At 49.6% G+C, this 23,510-nt stretch overlaps 3 protein-coding genes across 5 annotated transcripts in view; 2 read left to right on the forward strand and 1 right to left on the reverse strand.

The window, feature by feature from the left end:
* ILRUN (inflammation and lipid regulator with UBA-like and NBR1-like domains) overlaps positions 1–1,334 on the reverse strand; it is a 34,327-nt gene extending 32,993 nt beyond the window's left edge. Inside the window, exon 1 of the mRNA XM_075443159.1 lies at positions 969–1,334. Within this exon, the coding sequence (XP_075299274.1) occupies positions 969–1,126 (158 nt within the window). The 5' untranslated portion in view covers positions 1,127–1,334. The remainder of the gene's footprint in view (positions 1–968) is intronic.
* Positions 1,014–6,786, forward strand: SNRPC (small nuclear ribonucleoprotein polypeptide C). 2 transcript variants are annotated; one of them, XM_075443160.1, is made up of 7 exons: positions 1,014–1,105; positions 1,744–2,085; positions 2,328–2,370; positions 2,771–2,879; positions 4,283–4,375; positions 4,994–5,098; positions 6,381–6,786. In XM_075443160.1, exons 2-7 carry the CDS (start codon positions 2,078–2,080, stop codon positions 6,503–6,505), a joined length of 483 nt encoding a protein of 160 aa, XP_075299275.1. In that variant the 5' UTR covers positions 1,014–1,105; positions 1,744–2,077; the 3' UTR covers positions 6,506–6,786. The 2 variants fall into 2 exon arrangements, with proteins under 2 accessions (XP_075299275.1, XP_075299276.1); XM_075443161.1 differs by having other exon boundaries at positions 4,286–4,375.
* A 2,259-nt stretch (positions 6,787–9,045) lies between these two features.
* Positions 9,046–23,510, forward strand: part of BLTP3A (bridge-like lipid transfer protein family member 3A) — a 42,275-nt gene continuing 27,810 nt past the window's right edge. For both annotated transcript variants that reach the window (XM_075442689.1, XM_075442690.1), the window contains exons 1-2: positions 9,046–9,141; positions 22,743–22,905. In XM_075442689.1, coding sequence (XP_075298804.1) covers positions 9,098–9,141; positions 22,743–22,905 — 207 coding nt within the window. In that variant the 5' untranslated portion in view covers positions 9,046–9,097. The remainder of the gene's footprint in view (positions 9,142–22,742; positions 22,906–23,510) is intronic.

Below are 23,510 nucleotides of genomic sequence, written 5' to 3' on the forward strand. Positions count from 1 at the left end.
TGCCCTATGCAACGGCTGTTAGAGATGGTTTGAAAGATGCACGTTGTAATAACGAGCCAAACCCCGCAAATCAGACGGCAGCAGTTTCACAACATTCTTTCGCAGTCACCGGGCTATCTGAACCACCAACACTCCTGGTTTCAGTTTTTCAGTGTAAGAGCGCATCTTTCCCACAATCTTCCTCAAGCTGCGGCTTCACCGATAACCTGTACCTGCCTTTTTTTTTTTCCCCTAGGGCAGCGACAAAGAGGTTTTATAAAGACAAAAAACACACGGAAAGCCAGAGTATTTCGAGGAAGAGCAGTAGTTTGCAAGCAGACGGCAAGTTATTACCAAACACCCAGGTAACTTTCACATGGAGACCGTAGTAGGTTTAAGACTCCCACACAGCCTTCCCACCACAGTTTTCCCTCCTCCTGGAGCCTGCTTTAGGGTCCAGAGCACCGTAATTCCATCCCTGGATTCAGCTCATCCTTTCCACAGAGAAAACACCTTTTTTAAGAGCTTCTAGGTCCGCTGGATCACATCCCCGCCGCACTTCCCAGTAATTAGTCACTCTTTAACAGCTCCGAAGCCCTTTGACCACCCGTCTGGCAAAACCACAACTCCCCCCCTCCAGCCTGAGGCGGGAGGCGAACCCGCGGCTCCCTCCGAGCTGCCATGATAGGTTCCCTCCTTCCCCCCCCCCCCCCCCCAACTACACGCACCCGGCCCACCCCTCACTGCTCCCCGCCATCACCGACCCCAGGGAAGGGGAGGGGAAAGGGGAGGACGGGAAGAAAAACACGGCCCACGCTCTTTTCTCCACAGACGGCGGGACGGGCGCCTTCCCCCACCCCCCCCCGCCCCGAGCCGCCTCAGGCGGCTCGGGGCGGGGGGGGAGAAGGCGCCCGTCCCGGTGCGCGGCCTCTTCCCGCCCTTCCCCTCAGGGCCGCCGGCCTCCCGCCATTGCCCCCCCCCCCCCTCACCAGTTGGTCATGTCGAGGAAGAAGGCGCAACCGGCGGGGCTGAGCTGGAACCCGAGGAGCCGCTGGAACTCGCCGATCAGCACGTCCTTGTCGGTGGTGCCCAGGCAGCTGAACTTCTGCATCAGCTCCGCGTCCAGGTCCACGTCCATGCCCTCCATGGCGATTTCAAGAGCCGGCCCCGGGGCCGCCGCCGCCTCAGCGCTGCATGGGGGCGAGGAGGGAAAAACGGGGGGGAGGGAGGAGGAGGAAAGCGCGGGCACGGCGGGGGGCGAGGGGGGCGCGGGCGACGCCAGTCGCTTCAGGCGGCAGTGCGCAAGCGCCACCCCGCCTCGCGCCAGGGGCACGCGGCCTATGACGCCACCGCGCCTGGTGGCGTCACCCCCATGAGCGGCGTGGGAGGGAGAGGAGGAGAAGGGGGCGGAGCGTCGGCGGCCCGGCGGAAGGAGAGCCGCAAGGGCGAGGGGGGCGGGGGGCGGGGTATGCAAATGAGCGTTTTGCATGCGCGGGGAGCTCCGACGCGCACGGAGAAGGCGGGATGCGTCACGAAGGGGGCGGGGTTAAATTTGCATAGCAAAATCTTCCTCCGTAATAGGAGGCGGTGCAGGCGCGTGTTTATGTATGCAAATCAGCGACTGTGTGACGTCACGCGGCTCTATGCAAACGAGGCGGCGCAAGGCCTGCCGGGGTGGCGCTGCTGGCAGGCTTCGCTGGGCGGGATTTTGTTGTTTTGGTTTTTTTTTTCCCCAAAAATGACGCTTTCCCCCCCCATTTCCAGCCCCGCGAGGCCCGGCGGCTCCATGACCGGTAACACCGAGCGTTTCCCCTAAGGACAACGGAAGGTCCCGTGTTCTCGCCCCGCCAGCACCGGGGGGGGGGAGAGAGAGGGACACACACAAGATACCGCGATGGCGGCACCCAGCTCCGTGCCAGGACCGGAGGGGAGCGGCGGGAGAAGCCGAGCCCGCCCCCGCCTCTTTTGCCCCTCGCGGCCGCCGTCAGGCGCTGGGCTCGCCCCGCCCCGCCGCACGGGAGCCTCAGGGGGCCAAGCGGCGGAAGGAGTCGCTACGTGAGCGCGTCACTTCCTGGCGGCGCTGGTGGCGGGGAGCGCCATGCCCAAGTGAGTGCGGCCCGGGCGCTGAGGGGGGGCGGGAGGCAGGGCCGGGCCCGGGGCGGGGGGTCCCCAGGCTGGGGGGGTCCCCAGGCTGGGGGGGTCCCGGGGCGGTTCGCTCTCGCTGAGGCCTCGGGCGGGCGCGGAGTGCCGGGGCTGTGGCGGGAGGCCCTGGTGCCGCTGTGAGGGGCTGAGGTGACGCTCCCGGCGCGCAGCGGTTTCTTAACGACAAGAATTTGTTCCCTTTTCAGGTTTTATTGCGATTACTGCGACACGTACCTCACCCACGACTCGGTAAGTGGCGCCTCAGCCGCGTCCAGTGCACTGAAATGCGCCTCGGGTGGCCTGAGGCCGAGTTACTCGGGGGACGGCGCTGTCCTGCTTGGTTGACTGCTTTCCTCTCCTCCTTCTTGGCAAAAATAGAGGGGAGAACGGGGGGACTTTGGGCGTCAGTCGAGAGCAGCCGACACTCGGGGCTGCCGGCGGGTGTCGCGGGGAGTGAGGGCAACCGCGTTTACAGAAGCCCAAGTCTCAACACCTGTAGTTGATACGTAGAGGTTTTGCACATCACTCTCCATCTATTTAGGCACAGAAACCAACCTGTTTTATACTGCTAAGTTGCGTTTATAATTTCCCAATACACTTTGGATTTATGTCACAGTATGTAAGCTTTGGGTTTACATGCTCTTTGCAGCCCTCCGTGAGAAAAACCCACTGCAGTGGCCGAAAACACAAGGAGAATGTGAAAGACTACTACCAGAAATGGATGGAGGAGCAAGCTCAGAGCCTGATTGACAAAACAAGTAAGGCTAATCCTTCTGTGACTCTGGATTGCTCCCCCGCTGCCTTCCCTGCCTTTCCTCTTGCTGCTTTTCTTCCGTTCTTCCCTGCTGGTTCTTCCTCACTTCCCTGCTGAGTCTTTCCTCTGTGAATCATGAGCGAAAATTTTGCTTAGAAGCTGAATCTTGAACTCGTCAGGGTCTGGGCTTCCACGTAAGGCTGAGCGCTCTGCCCGAGGGGTTGATGTGAGCCAGCGTTTACCGCTTTGCTGTGGTTGAGAGATCTGCAGGTACCACTGCCTTCAGCACTCCTAGGGATGTCATACAAGGTCACGAAACACACATTTGCATTTTGGTAGCAGCACATTTATGCGAAGAGCATGAATAAGAAGTCCAAAAAATAGGAAGACGGACTTTAAAATGTATGGATTTGTGTGTTTTGTTTTTTTTCTTTAATGCTTTAGTTGCTTGCCCTCAGTTCTCTAGGGATATTAATTTTTTTTTTTCTCTCTCTCTCTTGCACTATTAAAGGCTTGAATAAAATGTGAAGTGTTTCCTCTGTTAGTTTATGGGGTTCTTTTCCTTTTGCTTATCCTCTGAATAATGGTTCTTTTCTCTGTGAAAAGAAACACAAATGCCAGGTTAATTTTCATGGCAACTTTCTTTAGATCATAGACTCATAGGATATCTCAAATTGGAAGGGACCCATAAGGATCATTGAATCCAACTCCCTGCTCCTCGCAGGGCTGCCTAACACTGAACCATAGGACTAAGAGCGTTGTCCAGACACTCCTTGCACGCCAGCGGGCGCCTTGCAAGGCGCTTCCCTGGGGAGCCCCTTCCGGTGACCACCCACCCTCTCGGCCTTTTCCGAACGTGCAGTCTGAGCTTCCCCTGACGCAGCTTCATTCCACTTCCTTGTGTCCCTTTTCCTCATGATGCTTCCACCTTTCACATCGTTCGCCTTCCTTCTAGTCGATTCCAGTCTTTGGAATTTCTTCCCTTCTCCATAAGATGTTTTTCACGCTTTTTGTCACCTCCCCAAGTCATTCCCTTGTTACCATTTTCAGGATAGCATGTCTTAACCCAGTGATCCCAGGTGAAAGGTGCAGCTGCAGATCGCGTGATGCATTTTCTCCACCATCCGCCTTCCTGTTAGATGTGTGAAATTCATCAAGGACCTCTCTAGTCTCAGCTGGAGTAATTGCTGTAATAATTGTCTTCAAGAATATCAGGTGCTTCCGCCATGACCAGCAGCACAAACCAGGGATTTGTTCCAGAGTTAGAGCAGCCGAGCACGCCAGCATGACACGGAGTATGCGCTGACCGCGTGGCATGAGGAGGAAGATTGACGCAGGAGCTTAGTAACTGGTTTTTCTCCTGGGATTCTTTCTTTCCTTTTTTTTTTTTTCTTTTCCCCCCCAATGTAGCGGCTGCATTTCAGCAAGGGAAAATCCCACCGACACCGTTCTCGGCACCACCTCCGGCAGGAGCCATGATACCGCCTCCTCCCAGCATCCGTAAGTCTGAACTGGGCAGTTTTTGACTGGGCTGGCAGCTCTCCTGAGCTGTTGCATGTTTTCTGGACTTGTGAAGAAAAGTCATTTTAGCTTGAAAACAAGCTACTGCATTTTGAGCGTCTGAACACCAAAATGTGAGAGAATGCTTTGTCAGAGTGTTTCAGCAACCATCTTCATCTTTAGTTTTATTTTTGTGATGGTGAGCACATTCATAGAAATGTGTGCGTCTTCATTACTTGCTAGCTGCCATGTAGGTAACTTCATTAAAACTTTCACCACGAGTTTGGGTTGGTGTGTTGTTTTTTTTTAAATTTTAAATTGAATAGGATTGGTAACCTTCTTTTAGAAAGGGATGAGATCCCTTTCTGCTCGGAGTCCTGCTGAGGGAGGTGGTATTAATCTGCATTAGGTATGCAAAGTTGGAAATAATAGCATATTCTTCCTGTAGTTCACATTTTGGCACCTGATGTCAGAGTTGAAACTGGAAAAGGAGGCAGGCAGTGGTAAAACAATCTAAGGCACCTTAATTACTAAAACTTCCCATGAAGTTTAATAACTGCACATTGTTGGTGGATGTGAAAGCAGCCAGACGCGTAACCGATTTGTGTTTGTGTTCAGCTGGCCCCCCGCGGCCTGGCATGATGCCGGCTCCTCACATGGGTGGCCCCCCAATGATGCCAATGATGGGCCCACCCCCGCCAGGAATGATGCCGGTTGGACCCGGTAAGTCTGGGAATTGGGAAGTCTCTGTAAAAACTGCAGTACTGCGTGGTCTGCAGGATGTTTGGGTTCCGTTTTCTGTCTCGTTGGGCAGCAGAGAGTTGTGAAAGGAGCTCAGCGGAAAACATGAGGCAGCTGCAGTACTGGGGTGCTGGCTGGAGCGATGCGCTCTAGTTTCTAGCTCGCGTCACGTCGGACATCGTTAGACGCAGCGTGGATGGGCAGCCCCACGTGTCCAGCTGTGGAAGGGTTTTGGTTTGCGTGTACTGTGTACACACGTTTGGTGATCCGTTGTCTCTGCGTGGTGAGACATAAACCAGCCTTACACCTGCTAATTAAAGTTCCTTTACTACTTGTGGAGAGTTACTAGTCCCCCTCTACAACTGAAATTATCGCCCTGGTAAATTGTAGCTTTTCTGTGTCTAGTCTCAGCAGTACAATCTATAATTGCTCAGGAATTCTGTGTTTGTAGTGCTGCTGTTTTTGCACAAGGGGTACATTTCAGCACTAAATGAATTTTGTTGTTTAAAAATGTCTCCAGATAATGTGTTCCAGAGCAACAACGTGCCGTAAAAAGTTTTTTTTCAGAGCTGAAAGGCAGACTAAAATGTGTTTGATCCATTTAACTTGTGAGCTTACTGGCATTTGAAGAATTCTCAGGGGACGTCTTACTGAAGCAGTTACTGGAACAAATCTGAAGCAATACACACACGCACACTAAAAGTAGCGAAGTGTCTTTGCAATTATTGTCTTGCTGGTAGAAACGGTTCTTTAAGTGTCTTTTAAAGGCACAAATTACGTGCATAATCTGCAATTTTAAGCAGCGTAGCGGCTGCCTGAAAGTAAATGGAGAAATGGGATGGAAACCATTATGTCAGTGCTTTTTAGTAAAGCACCTGCTGTTCTTCGCTAAAGCTGTTACCCAGCTGTAAGAAGTACACCAGGCATCTCTTTTGAATGCACTGGAGGATTTTGCAGCACTTTTTTCCAAATGAACTTTCCAATTCAGTAATGAAGCTAGTGTCTGTCTTCAGTGGTTGAAAATAATTTACCAGTCAATATTGTCAAAAGTGGGCGTGTAAGCCAGGAGCTTGGCTCTTCCTCTGCTCATTGCTGGTGTCCTTCGGGGAAATGTCATCTGTCTTGGCCAGCTTCCAGATCAAAGCTTACGCACTCGTAAAGTGAAAGTTCCCTGGGGGGTGGGGGGGAGAGAACCTGCGCACCGTTGCTTGGCCGTTGCTGCTCCCGAGAGCTCTTCTCTAATGCCCTCGCTTTCCCCTGGCAGCTCCGGGGATGAGGCCGCCGATGGGAGGACACATGCCGATGATGCCGGGGCCCCCGATGATGAGACCGCCCTCCCGCCCCATGATGGTGCCAACCCGGCCGGGAATGACCCGTCCAGACAGATAAAGGTGGAAATGGAGCTACCTTTTCTCTTTCGTATTACGATCTTCCATGTGATAAAATACCATAGACCCGTGTCCCTAGGATTTTGTATTAAACCAGTGTGTAGGGGAGAGCTGCTGTTACTTCAGATTGCAGATGGTTTGACCTAGATGCACACTGGACTGATGCTTTTGTACCTGGTCTGGGTTGGTTTTGGTTGGATTTTTTGTTCGTTTGGTTCCCCCCCCTCCACTGAATCATAAAACACAACAATAAAACATTGATACTGGTTTACATATGGAGAATCTGAGCCTTACTCTGTGTGGTTTATCTGCCTGGCAGAAAGAGATGGCAGTTTGCTTTGTTCCCTCTCTACCTGTTTTGCACAGAATTTTTAGTGGGTTTTTTTTCTCCTTAGTTCTTTGGTAGTCTCATTTTTCATGTCATGCCCCTCCAGAGATGTATTGCTATCTGCATTTTGAATTGTTTCAAAACAAGTATGCGTGTAAAAACAAAATTTAAAAAAAAAAAGTGACATCAGAGAAGACTGCAGTGATATCTCTAACTGGGGAGACTGCAACATTAAGTGACTTTACTAGCAGAAAATAGGATTAATTTAATAAAATGCTGATTCTCCACTGAGGGAAGCAGAGAGATGCTGTTAAAAGGTTTCTTCTTGCAGTAATTGTTTTGCTGCTGCCAAACGTATTCCTGCTTTTCTACTGCTGCTGGGGCGTCTGTGTGGACACCTTTAATTGCGTTATTGGAGTTGTTGAGTCAGTAGTTATTAACGCTCAGTTCCCTTCTTAGCATGAAGGGATTTGTTGTTCAAGACAAACCCCAGGCCCTTTAGTTTATGACAAGGATTTTGCTTTTGATGAGCCGTACGTGAAGCAGGCGCACAATTCCAGCTGAATTAGAAGAATTTATTCTGTTTGCATAACCGGCTGCTCTGTGCGTGCCTGTCGCCATCCGTTTCAGTCTGCAGATCTGTCCAACTCACGCTTGGCCTGTTTGCATCCAGTGTGAAAGCGTGGGAATGATTTGCTTCTTACAGGAAAGTGTTTAGTTAGCAGGACACCGAGGGCTCCTTTTCCAAGTTGCTCTCTGCTAGGGGACAGGACAGCCCAGTCATCTAGAGGAGACTGTATTTTTAGGAGCTCATGTGCTTTAAACAATCTTCTGTCAAGAATGTGATGTAACTGAGACATCGGATATTGAATAGCTTGGTATTTAATAGCTGTGCTCAACAAACATTGAGATGAGGCTAAAGTTAAAGGAGGTTTCTACAATGAACGATACTAGGAGTAGATTTCTACGGCGCTTGGGCTGGGCCAGCTCTGAGGTGCTGCGGCACCGGTGCGGGCGGTCCCGCTGCTCTTGGCCTTTCCGTGTCTGACAGCGAAGGGCTGGCAGCGCAGCGGCGTTGGGTTCTGCAAGCATCGGACACCGAGTGGAGTGCGAGGAGCTGAACTGGTTGCACCGATGCATGGCTTAGAATGTGTCCGCATCTCCCTGATGGATAATCTGAATGTTTTTCAGCTTTACGTCGGAGCTGGCTTGCTTTCACATCAAACCTCCCCCCGCCTACCGTCAGGTTAAATGTGGATAGACTCGGTGAGGTGCAGAGCGCGTGGTTTTCTGGTCACGGAGCTGTTAGAGGCCGACGGGTCAGCGTCAGGCTGCGGTGGGTGGGCCGTGCCTGCGGAACGGCGTAGCCCTTGGTGCGGGGCTCCCTCGGCCGAGCAAAGCGCTCCCCCGTGATCCCCGCTGGAGTCCGGCACAGCGTGCCCGATGCTCTGCTGCGTCACCGTCCGTCAGCGTCACAGCCAAGGCGCACAGAAACTGCTTGGAGCTAAGATTAATTAATTTTTTCCTTCCAGGCAGCCTCGCTGATTGTGTAGTCAATCAAATCAACATAATTTTATGTTGAACATTTTATTTTTGTGGCGTGAGAGCCTCTTTACAGAAACACAGCATCACAGCATGGTAGGGGTTGGCAGGGCCCTCTGTGGGTCACCCAGCCCAACCCCCTGCCCAAGCAGGGTCACCCAGAGCAGGCTGCACAGCACCGCGGCCAGGCGGGGCTGGAATATCTCCAGAGAAGGAGACTCCACAGCCTTCCTGGGCAGCCTGGGCCAGGGCTCCATCACCCTTTAAACAAAACAAACTTATTTTAGGGTTATGGTTGGAAGCGTTCTATGAGTCTCTTCGTTCTGTGATTCTGTCCTGTGACTTTTGGCTGCCCTGGGACACTCGTGGGGAGGAGCTGTGCGAAGCCGCGCTGTGACGCTGAGCTGGTCCGTGCCCTAGTGGGTTTTCGCCCGCAGCTCCCGGGGGGTGAGGAATCGCCGTCACTTGATGAAGGCAACGCCGCCTCGTTAACCGCTGGGACCCTCCGTCGCAGCCTCCCCCCCTGCCCTCAGCCCTCGCCGTGCACCGAACAGGGCCGCGGCCGGGGAAGGGGGGGGGGGGGGGATCCCGTGGGGCCGCCCCCGGCGCGCACACGCGTGGAGTGCGGCTGCGCGGCCGCCAGGGGGCGCGGTGGGGCGGGGCGGGGCGGGAGGCGGCGGCGCCGCGATGGGGACCGGGCGGCCGCAGCCCTGAGCCCCCGGCATGGCCGGCATCATCAAGAAGCAGATCCTGAAGCACCTGTCCAGGTGAGGCGCCCGCTCCTCCTCCTCCTCATCCTCCTCCTTCATCCTCTTCCTCCTCCTCCTCCCGCGGGGGCTGCTGGTGAGGGAGGGCCCGGGCCTGAGGCGCGGCGCTGGGTGAGGGCCCGGGTTTGAGGGGCCGCCGCGGGGCTTGCGGACCGCAGGGCCCCGCTGTGGAGCTGCCAGGGTGGGGGGGTCTGAGAGCCGAGGTGCTGTGGAGCTGCCAGGGTGGGGGGGTCTGAGAGCCGAGGGGCTGTGGAGCTGCCGGGCCTGGGGGGGGTCTGAGAGCCGAGGGGCTGTGGAGCTGCCGAGCCTGGCGGTGTCTGAGGGCCCGGGGGGGCTCTGAGGGCGCGGGGGGAGCGGGCCTCGCCGCCCTCCCCTCAGGGCCGCGTCCCGGCGGGCTCAGGCCCCGCAGAGCCCCGGGTGGGCAGCGCGGGAGCTGCGGTGGGGGTTTGCGGCCCGGGCCGGCTCCCGCTGCGTGGGGCCGCGGTCGGTGGCCCTGGGGGTAGCGGCGGGCCCGGGCTGCACCCAGCAGCAGCTCCCGCTGGGCTGGCTGAAAGCTGAAGAGGCGAGAGGAGAACGTGAACAGCGGCAGGTACCGAGGGCGGGAAGGAGTGCTGCGGTACCTGGGACACGTAGCACACGCTCGGGGGGTTTGGCTCGTCGTTTTTGTTGAGGTTTTGTCATTCTCCGTGAAGTTCATTAAAGGCACTGAAAGGTGCATCGAGGAAGGCCGTCATCTGGTGCTTCGTGTGTGAGACTACGAGGCAGTAAATACAGCTTCAGCTGTGGCTCTGTCACCGGAGGGGGGACTGACCTCGGGCAAGTCACGGTGCCTCAGTTTCCCTCTCATTTAATAGACAAGAGCTGCAGGAGAGCTAGCAGTTCTGGTGTTATCTCATGGCCACAGGCACATCCTCCCTCGGCATTGCCAAAAGATTGGAATAACCTGATGAAATATAAAGGTGGCATATCTCGGGGGATACTGGTGAAGGCACAGCGTTGCACAGTGCTTTTCTCCTCTGTGCATTGTGTGCTGCAGATGATCAAGTCCTTTCTGTTTCACTGGTGGGGAAACTCAAGTGAGGGCCTTGAAGTGGCTTGTGCGGGCTTACATGGTGTCAGTACTGGGGCAAGGCATTAGGACCAGGGAATCCTGGCTCTCTGAGGCTGGTAGTAAATCCTGAACGTTTCTGGAACCTCAGAAGAATCCCTGCAAACTCTAAGCAAGCAGTCTCCTCAATAAAGCATCTGTCTGCAGCAGTTCCGAGTCACTAGTTGCTCAGTACTCCAGCTTTCCAGGCGGTGTAATAGAGCCTGCTGCTTGATCCGAACAGTGCGCTAATTTAAATGAATTTCTGCTAGACCCGACATCACAAATCTCTGAACCTTCTGTCTCCTTCCGCCTCAAATCAGCAGGCTGTACTCGTTATGGATTCAGTCATCTTGTCAGGAGGCACTGAAGTATTTATAACAAGGAGTGGTGGATGAGAGCTGTTGTTAATGGAAGCTGAAACAGAGCTGGGCTTTATTCCTAGGTACCAATCCTCCTAGGATGAAAGAGTGCATGTGTTGTTCTTATGGATAATTCTCTTACTTTAGATAAATACGCTTTTCTTGCTCGTGGTTTTACTTTATTTTGCTTTTCAGTCTCCCTTATCTTGCACTGCTACAACATGTTCCAGCTCAAAGGGCCTGTTTTCCCCTCCAGCCAGGCCAGTTAGTGTTCACCTGTGACTCCTTTCTGGGGTCCCAGGGAGAACAGGGAGTCACAAAAAATTCTGGAGCTTTACCTGTTTTCCTACTAGCTGGACTTTGTCATTTGGGAGGTTGGTCTGATCCCACCCCTCTCTTGTGTGTGTGTTGTGGATGTTTTTCAGAAATGCACTCTGAACACACTTTAGTGCTGTATAAAAAGAGGATGGTTTTCCATTCCGGTTTTGTTTCCTCTAAATACCTCAACTTTACACTCCCTCTGGGTCTTTCTTTCGGCTCTGCTCATTTGCCTGGAAGAATTTTGCTACTGAATCGTTAATCTGCCTTTATTTTCTACTTTCCGTTTGCATATGAAGTAATTCCTTGTTCCTCTTGTTATGTCTTCACTTGAAATAATTTCTGCATGGGGTGCGTTTTTGTTCCTTTTCTATCTGGAAATTTGCAGGAAGGGTCACGAGAGAGAGCAAGATCAGGGAAATATGAAAGGGTTGTTTCACTGCTCAGATCAAGTGAATCACGTGTCTAATAGGATGACAGTGGTCACTTGCGTTGATCCGTAAAGCTGGGCTTTGCCGTCGGTGATGGAGCTGAGTTATGAATGTATTTTAGAAGGCTTAGCCTGTGTTGTGCTTTAGCAGCTTAAATTCCTAGAGCAGAAGAATCTTAAAAACTTGCAGTGCTTTCACCATCTGTGCTTTTCACTCTTTTGTCCTATATTTAGCTTGGAAAAGAAAACAGATTAGGTGGTTTCGCTTTCTGGTTCTTATACGCTGGCACATGGCTGCAGTACTGGGGTGGCAGGTTCTGCAGGGGAACGTTTAGAACCACACATCGAACCGTTAGAGCCGGGACAAAGGGCTCTCCCTCGAGCTGCCTGAAGCCTCAGCTGCTTGCTGCATGTTTGAACTGGAATCGGGTTTGAATTCCGCTGAGGCTGTACCAGAGCAGGGCTGCGGGTGTGTTTACCAGTCTGTAATTAGTCGTGTAAACACATCTGTTGCTTTAAAATGAAAACAATGATTTGCCTTTACCCCATTCTCATTTTCTTTGAAAGTAGCCTCTTTTTATTGTCCCTTTTTTTTTTATGTAGTGCTCAGTGCAGCTGTAGTAGGTACTTGATCTCAGAGTATTATAAAGGTGGTATTTAGACCCATTTGGTAAATGGGGAAACTGAGGCAAACCAAACCGCCGAAACTTACTTAATATAACACTTTGGGATTTGAGTTCTCAACACTGCAGTGGAAATCCTTATCAAAATTATTTAATTTCATTAGGAATCTTTTATCCACTGCTGCGTGTGACAACTGCTTTGTGACATTTTCTTTTGTTACATGTGTTAAAACGTGAGGTTGTGGAGTAATAGGCCATCTAATTGCGCACTTTGCGTGGTTTCCAGAGGAAATGCAACATGTAATCCTTCTGTTTGGAAGAACAAAGTTAGGTGGAGACAATAATCAGGTAATAGCTTTGCTTGCTCCAGTTCCAAAGGGCTGGTGTGGAAGAGCCACTGAGTCAGAAGCCTCTGAAAGAAATAAAAGCCACTGTCAGCAGAGGAACTGGGGTGGGGTTTTGGGAGCAGGTTTGAAGGCAGGGGAAGGAGCCCACGAGTGTAGCCAGCTTTGACAGGAGCCCTGCAGACCTGCAGCTGAGGAGGAGCTGCAGGAATCTCTGAGAGTAGGGTGAGAAGGAGGCAGAGGAGGAATGGGAGAGAAAACTTGGCTGAGGTAACACCAGCACTATCGCTGAGAAAATACGGAGGAAAACCAGCGCAGGAAACGAGATCTGTTTGCAGAGGGAACAGCACAGTGTTTTGAGTCACCGGTCCAGGCAGAGGCCCAGTTGATAACAGATGTATGCAGCAGAAGTACTGGGGATACTGGGCTGGTGGCTTTGTGTTTGCTAGAGCCACACTTATGAACAGGGCCTGACAAACGCAGAGGCCCTTTTCTGAGTGTGTGAAGTACTCAAGTGGCACTGGGGGTTTCACTCTGATTCATTCCCAGTCTGTTACACGGGGTTATTTGGCAGAGGATCTCAGCTGCTCTTCCCTGTGTTGGTTGGGACAGTCTCTGCAAGGTGCCGTGTGGCTGTGGAGCGAGACTGGGAGCTGTGGAAGTGATGAAGACAGTGTTTGTAGCAAGGGTTTCTATGTAATCTTACACTGTGCTTTGCTTCTGCTGGTTGGTTTGTGTTCTCCTTTCCTGGGTTTTGGAGGCTGCTGAATGATGGGCTGCATTTTGTTCAGTACAGCCTTTCAATGGAGGCTGAAGCCAAATTGTCTTTGGCTGGTGCAAGGCTGCACAGCCAGGTTTGTCGGTCGTGCTGTCAGTTGTCACTCCTTCTCCATCCCAATGTCGTACAGAAGAAGACGGCACGTGGCAGAGGCTGGCAGAACTGTCTTTCACAGCACAGTAGTGGAGCCACCTTTTTGGATAAATAAGGTGGACTTTAGAAACAGTATTGTAAGAAATTGTAGGAACAAAACAACTGAGTAGCATGTGCAGGATGCAATACTTTGATGCTTGTAGATGTAGGTCAAGTACGCAGCCAGAAGAAACAGCATCGTGTAACTCCTCTTAAATTGTACTGCATCGTAGCAAAGCCTTTCTTCTCCGTTCCCGGTGGCTGAGGCCGTATAACCCTTTTTCCAGACGAGATTGCCTTGACTCCTCCCCTCTTGCATTTGCAGTTGTACCTGGTCCTTGCAACAGCTAAAACCACTGGTGGCAGCTAAGTGAAAATACCAGGAAAGCCTGCAGTGTCTCTTTAATTTCTTCTAGATCAATTTAGCAATTAGGAACACATGGGTGTCGCAGAGTGTGCCAAGTTAGGAACGCGTAGGCTACTGTGGGCTGTTACTTCATAACTTGGATGGAAGAATCTCAGCGTCTTCTAGCCCTAAAAATACGTTTGGTACTACCCCTTCCAGGCAGTCGTGCTGCTTCTGTGCCACATGCAAAGAATTCAGAGCTGGCTCCAAGACGCAGAACTGTGCTCTGCCACGAGCCCTGCCTGTTCTGTAACGTTACTGGATTAGCCCTGCAGTTGGTCTTGGAGTTGTTTGTACCTCTGCGGTCAAAAGTCTGCGATCTCCTTGCCTGCCTTCTGTCTGCACCCAACATCAGGAATGTGCTCTCAGGCTAAGCCAGGACAAAGAAAGGTGGTTGTAGCTGATGAGCATCCTGCTGCTTGGTGCTACAAGACCCTCTGAGGTCAGGATGGCAGCAGTGAGATGTGTTATGCCGTGGGGACCCATCCTGTGCCTCAGACAGGGTGGGACCAAGAGGTAAAAGCAGTGGTTCTTCAGCCAGAAAAACAGGATTTGGCCTGTGCTGTTCAGGAATCATTGAGATAGGCTCTGTGGCTTGCACTGGGCAGACCAGATCACGTTACCGGGTATGCGTCATTTGCCCAGCACAGAGGGGCGGGGAATTCCCTAAGTCCGAAAAGCACTTTTTTCCCCACTCAGTGCTTCAATTTCTTAGTTAAATGCTGCAATCTGGAAATTACTGTGAGAAATTACAGTCTGAATTCTCTGATCTGTTTACTTCTCACTTGTCCTGAAGTGTTTTGCAGCATTGCTGGGTGCTCAAATGCTGAGAAGCAGCTGTGCTCTTGCAGTGACAGTCAATGTGGTGGAACATTCAGTGGGTAAGAAGAGTTGGAAACCCTCTGATTTGGAAAGATCTACCATCAGTGTAAGGTGTGTGCTTACCACCTAACCCTTCAGGTTTCTCCCAGTTTCCTGACCTTGATTATAAATTAATTGAAAGAAATATAAGAGGGTAGGGAGGAAAGCAAGGAAATCCCATCTGGGAATGGCCTGACAAAGCTACAGAATGATGGAGTGGTTTGGGCAGAAGGGAACTCTGGAGAACCTTTGTCTGGGACCGAGTCTCTTTGCTGCAATTGAGACCAGCATTGCAATTTTGGCTTTAGCTGCTTGAATATCCTCCTTCAGTGATCAGGGAAATTTCTGCTGCTGAAGATGATAATTTGCCTAAAATAACTGTTGCAGCTATGGGAAATGCGTGAAACCACAAAGCTGCTAGCAGTTAAAAATTGCTGATAAAGTCATTACTTTTCCATCTTCAAAGCATTCTGTTCCTGCTTTTCACTACATTCTGTTTGGCCAGGTAGTAGTTTATTTGGTGCCCAAGTGCCACAAAGCATACAGGCTGGAATCCAAAAAATGAAGGCTTGAAAAACAAATCCGGTAGCTACAGCCACAATAACCCCCTCCTGCAGCCAGCACTTGGGCAACCAACAGCAGAGAAGGGATGTGGTTGTGTTCTCACACCTGCAAGGGGCTTGCACGCATTTTGGCATGGCCGAAGAGGACTTGAGCAGCACAAGCATGTTACAGAGAGCAGGTAAGCCAGCGGAATTTTTAAGTTCTACGTCTTGATCTTCACGTGGCCAAGAGCAGCAGGACCCATGTCTCAGAAGGTGGGAGGGTTTGGGGATGGATGGGAGATGCCCGCAGCTCACCCGGCGCTGGGCTGTGCTGGGTAGGGTGTGCGGCTGGGTCTGGAGGGCAGTCGGCAGCGCAGGGCTGTGGGGAAGTCACTTCATCATTTGGTGTCATAGTTTCCCCAGCAGTTAAGCAGAGATAATGCTAACGAGCCAGTTTGTACATTGCTCTGAAAATAGCCCTGGACCGCTGGCAAGTAGAAGCAGTTTTGGGAATGGGGTGGCAACAGTTTGTAGCAAGAAACTATGAGCCAATTTATAGAAAAGCAACTTTGTCAAGTCTCCTTCCCAGCAGTGGCTGCTGGTTTGCAGAGCTCTCATGGTGTTGAGCATTGAAACACTTGTCATAAGTTTGTCTCTTAAGTTCTTGCATGCTGTGCCTAGCAAAGCATTTAAGGCTGGATGCAAACCCTTGAATGTTAGAATTTGGAAATTTCTTGTTTTCCTAGTGTATTTTGATAGCTTTTTTACTTTTTAAAATGTTAATATCGAGGAATTCTTGATGGAAAGACGGAACCCCAGGCTGTTACGGAATAAATAAACGACTCACAGTTCTTTGTTCAAGAGAGTGCGTGTGAAACAGGACGTGGCGCTTTCCTTTCGTGGGGAGTAATCTCTACAATCAGAGTTGCTGTGCTGTAGTTCACCAGAAGAACCAAACAGTCAGTTTTATGAAGTGTCTGTCAGCTGCTGGATGCAAGGTGTTTCCAACCACTTCCACTCTGCTCGAGAGAGAAGTGCGTGCCCTTTCCGGAATGCTAAATAGACTCTTATTGCAGCAAAAAATAAATTGCACTTCAGTAGCTCAGGAGGAAAGCACAGCTGGGTATGTCCTCACATCAGCTGCTGGGTTTTGCAGAGCCTTGCGCTGGCTGCATGGAACCTCTCCACACCAGCACTGCTCTTCAGACTAAGCAGTGGGTGAGGAAAAGGGACTGTTAACGTGATTCTTATCCGCTCATTTTATTTCTCTTAGGCTTTTTGAGCTCTTACCTCCTTTCCAGCTCCTTGGTTGAGTCTGAATTACAGAATAACCTGTTATTTTCTGCAGGTTGGAAACAAAAATGCGGATTGGATAATGGGGCAAATGATTTCTTAAAATCTGAGAAGTGGGGCTTCTGAGTAGTGCGTTTATTTATAGGTTTCTTCCTAATTTGCTTTCATGTGTTATTGTTTGCTTGAGGTTTAGTCTTGGGAAATTCCCTGGCAGCTGGCAAGAGCTTGCATTCCAGATTTTGGAGCATGGGGCAGCTGGCATTTAAACTTTACTGAGCTTCCAGCTGACGAGCTAGAAATAGTAAAACAGTTCCTCAGTGAGGTGGAGTTCAACCCCTGCCAAAAACCTGCCCTCTTTTCCTTTCGGATCAGTTTGTGGTTTGCTTTACAAACAGGTCTCCGGTACCGAATTAGTCGATAGTGGGGTGGTGCAAGAAGCGTACCTGGCCTGGAGCCTTTGCAGTGTTCCAGTATTCAGGTGCTTAAGAGTCATTCCTGTTTGGGCTGAGAAAGTGTCCTCAGTATGTGGGGCGGCAGACTTCAGGGGGGAGTGACCTGTCATTCATGCTTTGTATATCAGTCTTGTTCCTGATCTGTTTTGAAATGTTGATTTTCCTCTGCAAGTTTAACTTTTAATTGAATCTTTAAGTCTTTTTACCTTAGCCGTGTTTTAGTTCAATAGATACTTGGAGCCAAGAGAACTGATAACTCATTTGTTTTGGGCCTAAAGATTTTTTGTGGTGCATGTGAAACTTTGGCTTTGGGTGGTTGAGTGATCCAGCCTTTTAATCAATGTAGTTGAAGCTTGGAAAAACAGAAAGATGATAGTTTCAAGCCACCAGTGGCATGTGGATACAGGCACGTCAATGCACTTAAATCCGCCCTGAGAAGGAGCCTCCCCGTACAGTGCTAAAAGCTGTTACCAGGTTACGTGGTAACGTCTGCAGAGTTTGGTGTGTAACTTAAGCAGGGAGAAGTCATCTGGCTTATTGCATTGGGAGCTCTTTGTCCACAAAGGAAAATATTATTGCTTACCAGTGTGTCTAGGGTACACCAGTACTGTACACAGTGTAGAGCTGGAGTTATGGAGATGATTTTCACTAATAAGTTGTGGTGCTTTTTTCCATCTTCTAAACAATGGGTTGGTTTGGTATTCATCAGATTCCCTTAAATTCTGAATGGTGTTACACTAAGTTGGTGTGATACCAACTAGATTAGCATTGGATATCACGTAATACTGTGCATAAATTAGTCTTGTCTTCTGCTAATTCAGTGTGTTTCTCTTCCTTGTCTGCGACTCTGAGTCTCTCAATCTTGAGTAGTACTGTGCATGCTCACCAGTCAGATTGCTCCAGTTATACCAAAAGCTTGAGTAAATAAAATGACTTTTATTCCGGAAAGGGCTTTTACTTCTTCTTCCTATGTGTCTTCGAGGCAGCTATTTTTTCCCTTTTTGCAGAAGTTTTGATCACTTGCCCAGTTTTGTTTCCTCTAAAATTATTTTTCAGTTCATACTCTGACACGTATCTTGCAGTTAAAGCCTCTGCTGCTGTCTTCCTTGAAAGTTTTCCTGTATTTGGAAGTCACTGACCTTTTCTTTTACTAATCATGAACCTTTTCTTCTGAGTAAAGATGCTCTTTGGCTCCTGAGATAAGGTTTGATATGAGGGGAAATGTCCTGTCACAGAGATTTTTGGATTTGAGAAGATCTTCCCAAGGAAGATGGAAATACCATGAAATGGCCTGTCTGAAACCTAATGGGACAAGGCTCAGGGAAAGATTTTGATGAGACGCAAATCTGCATTGGCCAGAATATAGGTTTTTTCCGCGTCTTAATTAGCGTCCTTCTGCCATGGTTGCTTAGATTCTATATTTGGTTCCAAATGAAAGCAGGAAATCTTCATCTCTTCCTTTGCTGTTACCCTTGTGATGGCAAGAACCTTCTCTGCAGCAGTTTCCCTGGGGTCCTGAATATTGCTTGTCTGTTTTTGGACTGCAGCTGACAAGTTACCTCCTCCTTACTTACTTGCATTTTGAGTATTTTTCCGTCTGCTATCTGTGACCGTGGCTAGTATTGCAAGCCACACAGTTACTTGCTTCTGCCAATAGATGATGCTTGTTATTAAGGAAAATCAAGGTCACTGGTGTGCTGCTAATTAGTTCTCGCATATAATAACCATAGTAACAAAGCTATTAATAGAAATAAATGTGTTTAGCTGTAGGTAGTGATTACATACAATAGGCAATGATTACTGAAGAACTGCAGAAGAAGCTGAGGCAGAAAATCTAGTCCAAGTGTATGAAGCTACTGATGAGAGTGTTCTTTACCATGTGGCAGAAAGCTAATGAGAGAGAGAGATCTGAAAAGAAATGTTATGATTTCAGATGTCTTCTCCTGACATTACCTGTCTATATATTTGCTCAGTTGGAGACAGTGTAGCCAGACAGCTACAAATGTGAACATAAATTTATTATTTATGATTATAGCCTGGCTTTGGGCCAGCAATCAGATTTGGCCAAGCTCCCTCTTGCAATCAGTGAGTTTGTGGCCTCTGGATATGCAAGCTGATGAATCGGGCAGGCATTCTTTGAGTAGTGACATCATTTTTTGGATGTATATTCAAGCTGATGATTGAACAAATAGACCGACGCTCCTGTGCCTTCTGCATCTAAAACATGAAATGAGGCTTCAGAGCAAATTAAATCATTGCCCTTCAGCTCAGAAGCTGCCCAGGAAAGCTGAGGGTTTCTGTAAAGAACATTGTAGCTTTAGGCCAAATCCCCAAAAGGTGTTGAGGTTTATATTATCTGGGTATTGTTAGCTTCTTGGGAAAGAGTGAGGCCTTCAGTCTGCCGTGAAATTGGGATAGCGTTGTTAGCGACCTGTATCTGTCTGCTTCTTATGAGCATTGACCGAGAGCCCTAATGCTCGTGTTTTCTGACGTGGAAAGAAACAGTGGGGAAACAGGCTGTAGGGAAGGCTCTTCTCCACGAACCACTGGGCTAAGAAAGAGGCTTGACCTAGCAGGACTTCCCTAGCTATAGCTGTTGTAAGCTTCTGGCTTGTATTTCCCATTGCTGGGATTGTGAAGGCAGCAAGACCATTTTAGTCACTTGAAGTTTTGCTCTGGATGCTGGTGGCTGCCGTGGTCCATTTGGCTGCTGTGCAGCACATGAGCTGCTGGCTGGCAGACGCTTTCAGAGACAAAATGTTGCTCAGGGTATTGTCAGTGTGGGTGCATGCGTGCTGGTGTAAGTGTACACAGATGCAAAATGCCCTTGTGACTCTGCAGTGACAATTCCATAGAAGACAGAAAAAAGGTTTTCTGGTTTGACTTTTGTCATGGTAATCCTGGCAAGCTCAAAAGAAGTGCTGTCCTTTGAGTTTATGGGCTTAGTGCTGTGTGACTTCTGTTAGAGTTGCGGGGAAAAAAAAAGAAAGTGTAAGTATCCCACACTGTCAGTTTTCCTAATAGCTACCATTTTCATTCACTTTTCTTTAAGCCAGCGATTCATGCTGCCAAAAATGTTACTGTTGATGAGTATGAATGGAGCGAGTCTGCCAACAAACATCTAAAACTGTCTGCTCTCACTGCTTTTCCCTTCCCCTGGCAGTGACCGAAGCAATTCCCTTCAAGAAGTAATGAAGATTTGGCATCTGTGAACTCCCAAGTTCGCAGGCACACTTCATCTGTTTTCCTCTTGTAAGCCCCATCTAACACGCATTACATGGACCAAAATGTCTTAAATTTGGAGATGATTGTATCTGAAGAGCTCCGATTCCTTTACAGGGGGAGGAGCTGAGAGCGAGGGACTTGGCAATAGGCATACCTTCAGGAATTTTGTCTGTGTGGTTTATAAGAGATAATCTGGTTCTGTTTTAGATTATTATTTTGCAAAACTTGCAGCTTCTGTTATCCCATCATCGGCGGGGTCTGAAACCTCTCCTTTGGGGGTAGAACAGCACATTTTGGCACATCAAGAATGGCATGTCTGTAGAGGCTGGTAGTACTCCTGGTGGTTTTCTTACCTGTTCAGCAGGATCTCTGCAGCCTTTCCCTTTAGATGGTTACAAATAGTTAATATGTTTTTAGCTAGATCATGTTTCATATCACTCTTTCCACCAGTGTCCTGTTTCACGGCTTTAGCGTCCTTTCACAGTGTTATTGGATTTTTTGATACGCATACACACTAAATAAAAGTAATGCCCTGGTTTAGGTGTGTCCTTATATTTTTCTTCTGCATTACCAGTGGAAAGCAGCTTGCTCAGCCCAGGAGGAGGATTTGAGACACCTGGGATTTGATCCTTGCTTTGCAAGTGTGAGAAAGCTGTTCTGTGCCTCAGCCTCTCCCCACCTGTAAGCTGATCACTGCCCACAGCACCCTGTGAGCTGAACAGTGCCAAGTGCTTTTTATTACCTACCTGTTCAGGCTGTATTTGTTTTATTCTTAGTATCCAGTCCCAAGTGGACAATATTACAACAGCTTTCAACAGAGCTGGTTCACTAACACAGGACAAGAATGCTCATATATTGTCTGTGCAGGTATTTGGTCTAATTTTCAACAGCGTCTGAGGTTGTGGGTGCTCACAACGCAACTCCGAGCGTAAACTTTACAGACACTCCACCTGTGCCTGCATCTCCCCTCCGGTGGAGCAGCTGCTGTAGCACGCTCTGGAATATGTGATTTCTTTGTACAGATGCTGAGAAGCAGTGTTGAACTTGGCCGCCTTCCTGGGTGTGTTTAAACAAGAGGGCCTCTGGTTAAAGGGAGTAGCAAGTTTAAAGTGAACGTGTCAGCCTGAGATGCTGGCAGCTGTGTCATAAACTTGGTCTTTAATCAGCTGTCAGTGTACCTTCAGCTCAGGGGAGGGAGGTGACAGCGTGACACAGTAAATGTCTGACTCAGGCCTCTGTGGCAGCAGAGGACTCAACAGTGGCAGGGATCAAGGTAAAAAGCAGTAGTAGGCAAACTCCCAGCTGTTTGTACCATCCACCTCTTCCAGGAGCTGCTGCACCAGTAGCATAGGGTTGGCAGCAGAGGCTCTTCGCTGTCAGACTCTCTCCCTAACAAAACGCTCTTTGGAAAGGCGCTTTTCCTCCAGGAAGCCCTGGGTTGCCGGGCCAGCGGCTGCCCAGGCATCTCGGCTGGTTCTATACCACACCTCCTGCTCCTGCAGCGGCCACATCAGCTGCTGTCCTGGCAGTTGCTCTGGTTCTTCCTGCCCTCCCCTCTGTTAGCAGTGAATTTGTTCAAGATGCCCTTTGTGCCTTTCACAGAGAAGTGTCCCACGCTGCTGGTGCAGGGAAAGGAGAGGGAATGGTAGCGTGTGACTAGCTGTGAGACTGATCCTGCTTACGCTGACAATAGGGTCTTTCTTTCCCTTCCGCTTTCTGGACCACTGTACAGAATTAGAATTAGCATTAGCACGGAGGCGTGTGTGGAGTAAGCCCTGGCTTCAGCAGTGGGTAGGTTGCTTGGCAGGAAGTCTTCAACTTTGAATCCTGTGACTGACTGCGGAGTGCAAGCCGCCTTGCTCCCTTGGCGGCAGCCCCTTCTGCGCAGAAGGGTTGCTCGATGGAGACAGCCATCCCCGTGAGGTGTTGCTGACACGCATACAGCCACTGCCATCTGTTGCCCTCCAAACCGGCTCTTCTGGTGCCTTAGGGGCCACGGTGGTTTAAATGAAGTCAGAGACACCAGAATCCATTGCTCTTGAGCAGTCCTGCAGAAATTGTTGCATCCATTGCATTTAAACCTCGGGCACAGAAGGGAGCTGAAGATACTAGGCTGCATACAAGGGAGGTGGAAACAACAGAAGCCCTTTGGAGAGGGAGCTGCAACCAGAGAGACCAGCAGCTGCTGGTTGCCAAAAGGAGAGGAGGAGGACGAGGGGAGCTTGGGCTGGTCACTGGGGAGGGGAGGTAGGTTGCGTGCTTGGACCTGCTACCCAAAGAGCAGGCTGGATTGCGAGGCTGGTGTTTAAAGAGACAGCTGTAAAAGCAATTTATTAATGATCTTTTACTTTCCTGTGTCAAAAACTTAAAAAAAAATCTAGATAATTAAACTTTTCAGGACTGATATGGTACTTCTGGGGGGAAGAAAATTACTGACCAGTTGCAGTTTGACTTCGGCTTTCTTTGCTTTTGTCCTAGGGCAGTTTTGCTGGTTTCAAGGTTCCCAGTGCTTTAGAAGGAATTTTCATTTTCTCAGACTTGTTTTTTGTTCTAACTCAAATTCAGACAAAAAAGTCCTTTAAATGTCAAAGTGTAAAGACTTTTTTTCAGAGCAACCAACGTGCCCTGGGTTTGAAAATGTCAGAAAGGGTTTAACAAAACAGCAGTCAGATTCTTGTATTTAAAATAGCTCTCAGCAGCTTTGCTGGGGGTTGTTTTTATAGTCTTCTCTTTCTTCTTTTATAGGTTTACCAAGAATCTCTCTCCAGACAAAATCAACCTGAGCACACTGAAAGGGCAGGGGCAGCTGACCAACCTGGAGCTGGATGAAGAGGTGCTGCAGAATGTGCTGGAGCTGCCCACCTGGCTTGCCATCACTCGGGTCTACTGTAACAAGGCATCTATCAGGGTGAGCAGAGGAGGCCAGACGCACCTGAGGCCTTCCAGTGGCAGCTTCTGCTTGTCACTTGGGAATTTCTGATGAAGAATCATGATGTGGTTTGATCCGCACACCTCAAACCCCATGCTTTAGGTGTGAGATTTGCTGTTTGGGTGCTATGAGGTAGCCACAGCAGGTTTCACCAAAGGCTGTCTGTACCAGGCGCTCTGCCCGATGGTAGGGGATGCTGAGAAACACAGGGGAAGTGTGCTGTGATCCTTCCTCACCTTCCAGTGGTTGGTGGCAGAGGAACTTGTTACGACAGCAGTGAGGGTCTCTGTATTTAATAGCTACTGACAGATTTCCAGGAATTTGCCCAGATACTTTCTAGACCTGCTTATGTATTTAACATACAGAGCATGTTATGGCAAGGAATCTCACAGCTTAAGTACATCTGCTTTTGCTTGTATCAAGCCTGCCTGCGCTAGCTTTAGTTGATAACGTGCTGATAGTGTTACTGTAAGAAATAGTGAACAACAGTTCCCTGTTCGTCACCTTCTTGTCACTTAGGATTTTACAGACCTCTCTGTTTGGTCATTCCCTCCTGTTTCCCTGCTGTTGTGATAACAGAGGGA

Source organism: Opisthocomus hoazin, chromosome 25 (assembly GCF_030867145.1).
Source record: "Opisthocomus hoazin isolate bOpiHoa1 chromosome 25, bOpiHoa1.hap1, whole genome shotgun sequence".
Taxonomy (NCBI): domain Eukaryota; kingdom Metazoa; phylum Chordata; class Aves; order Opisthocomiformes; family Opisthocomidae; genus Opisthocomus; species Opisthocomus hoazin.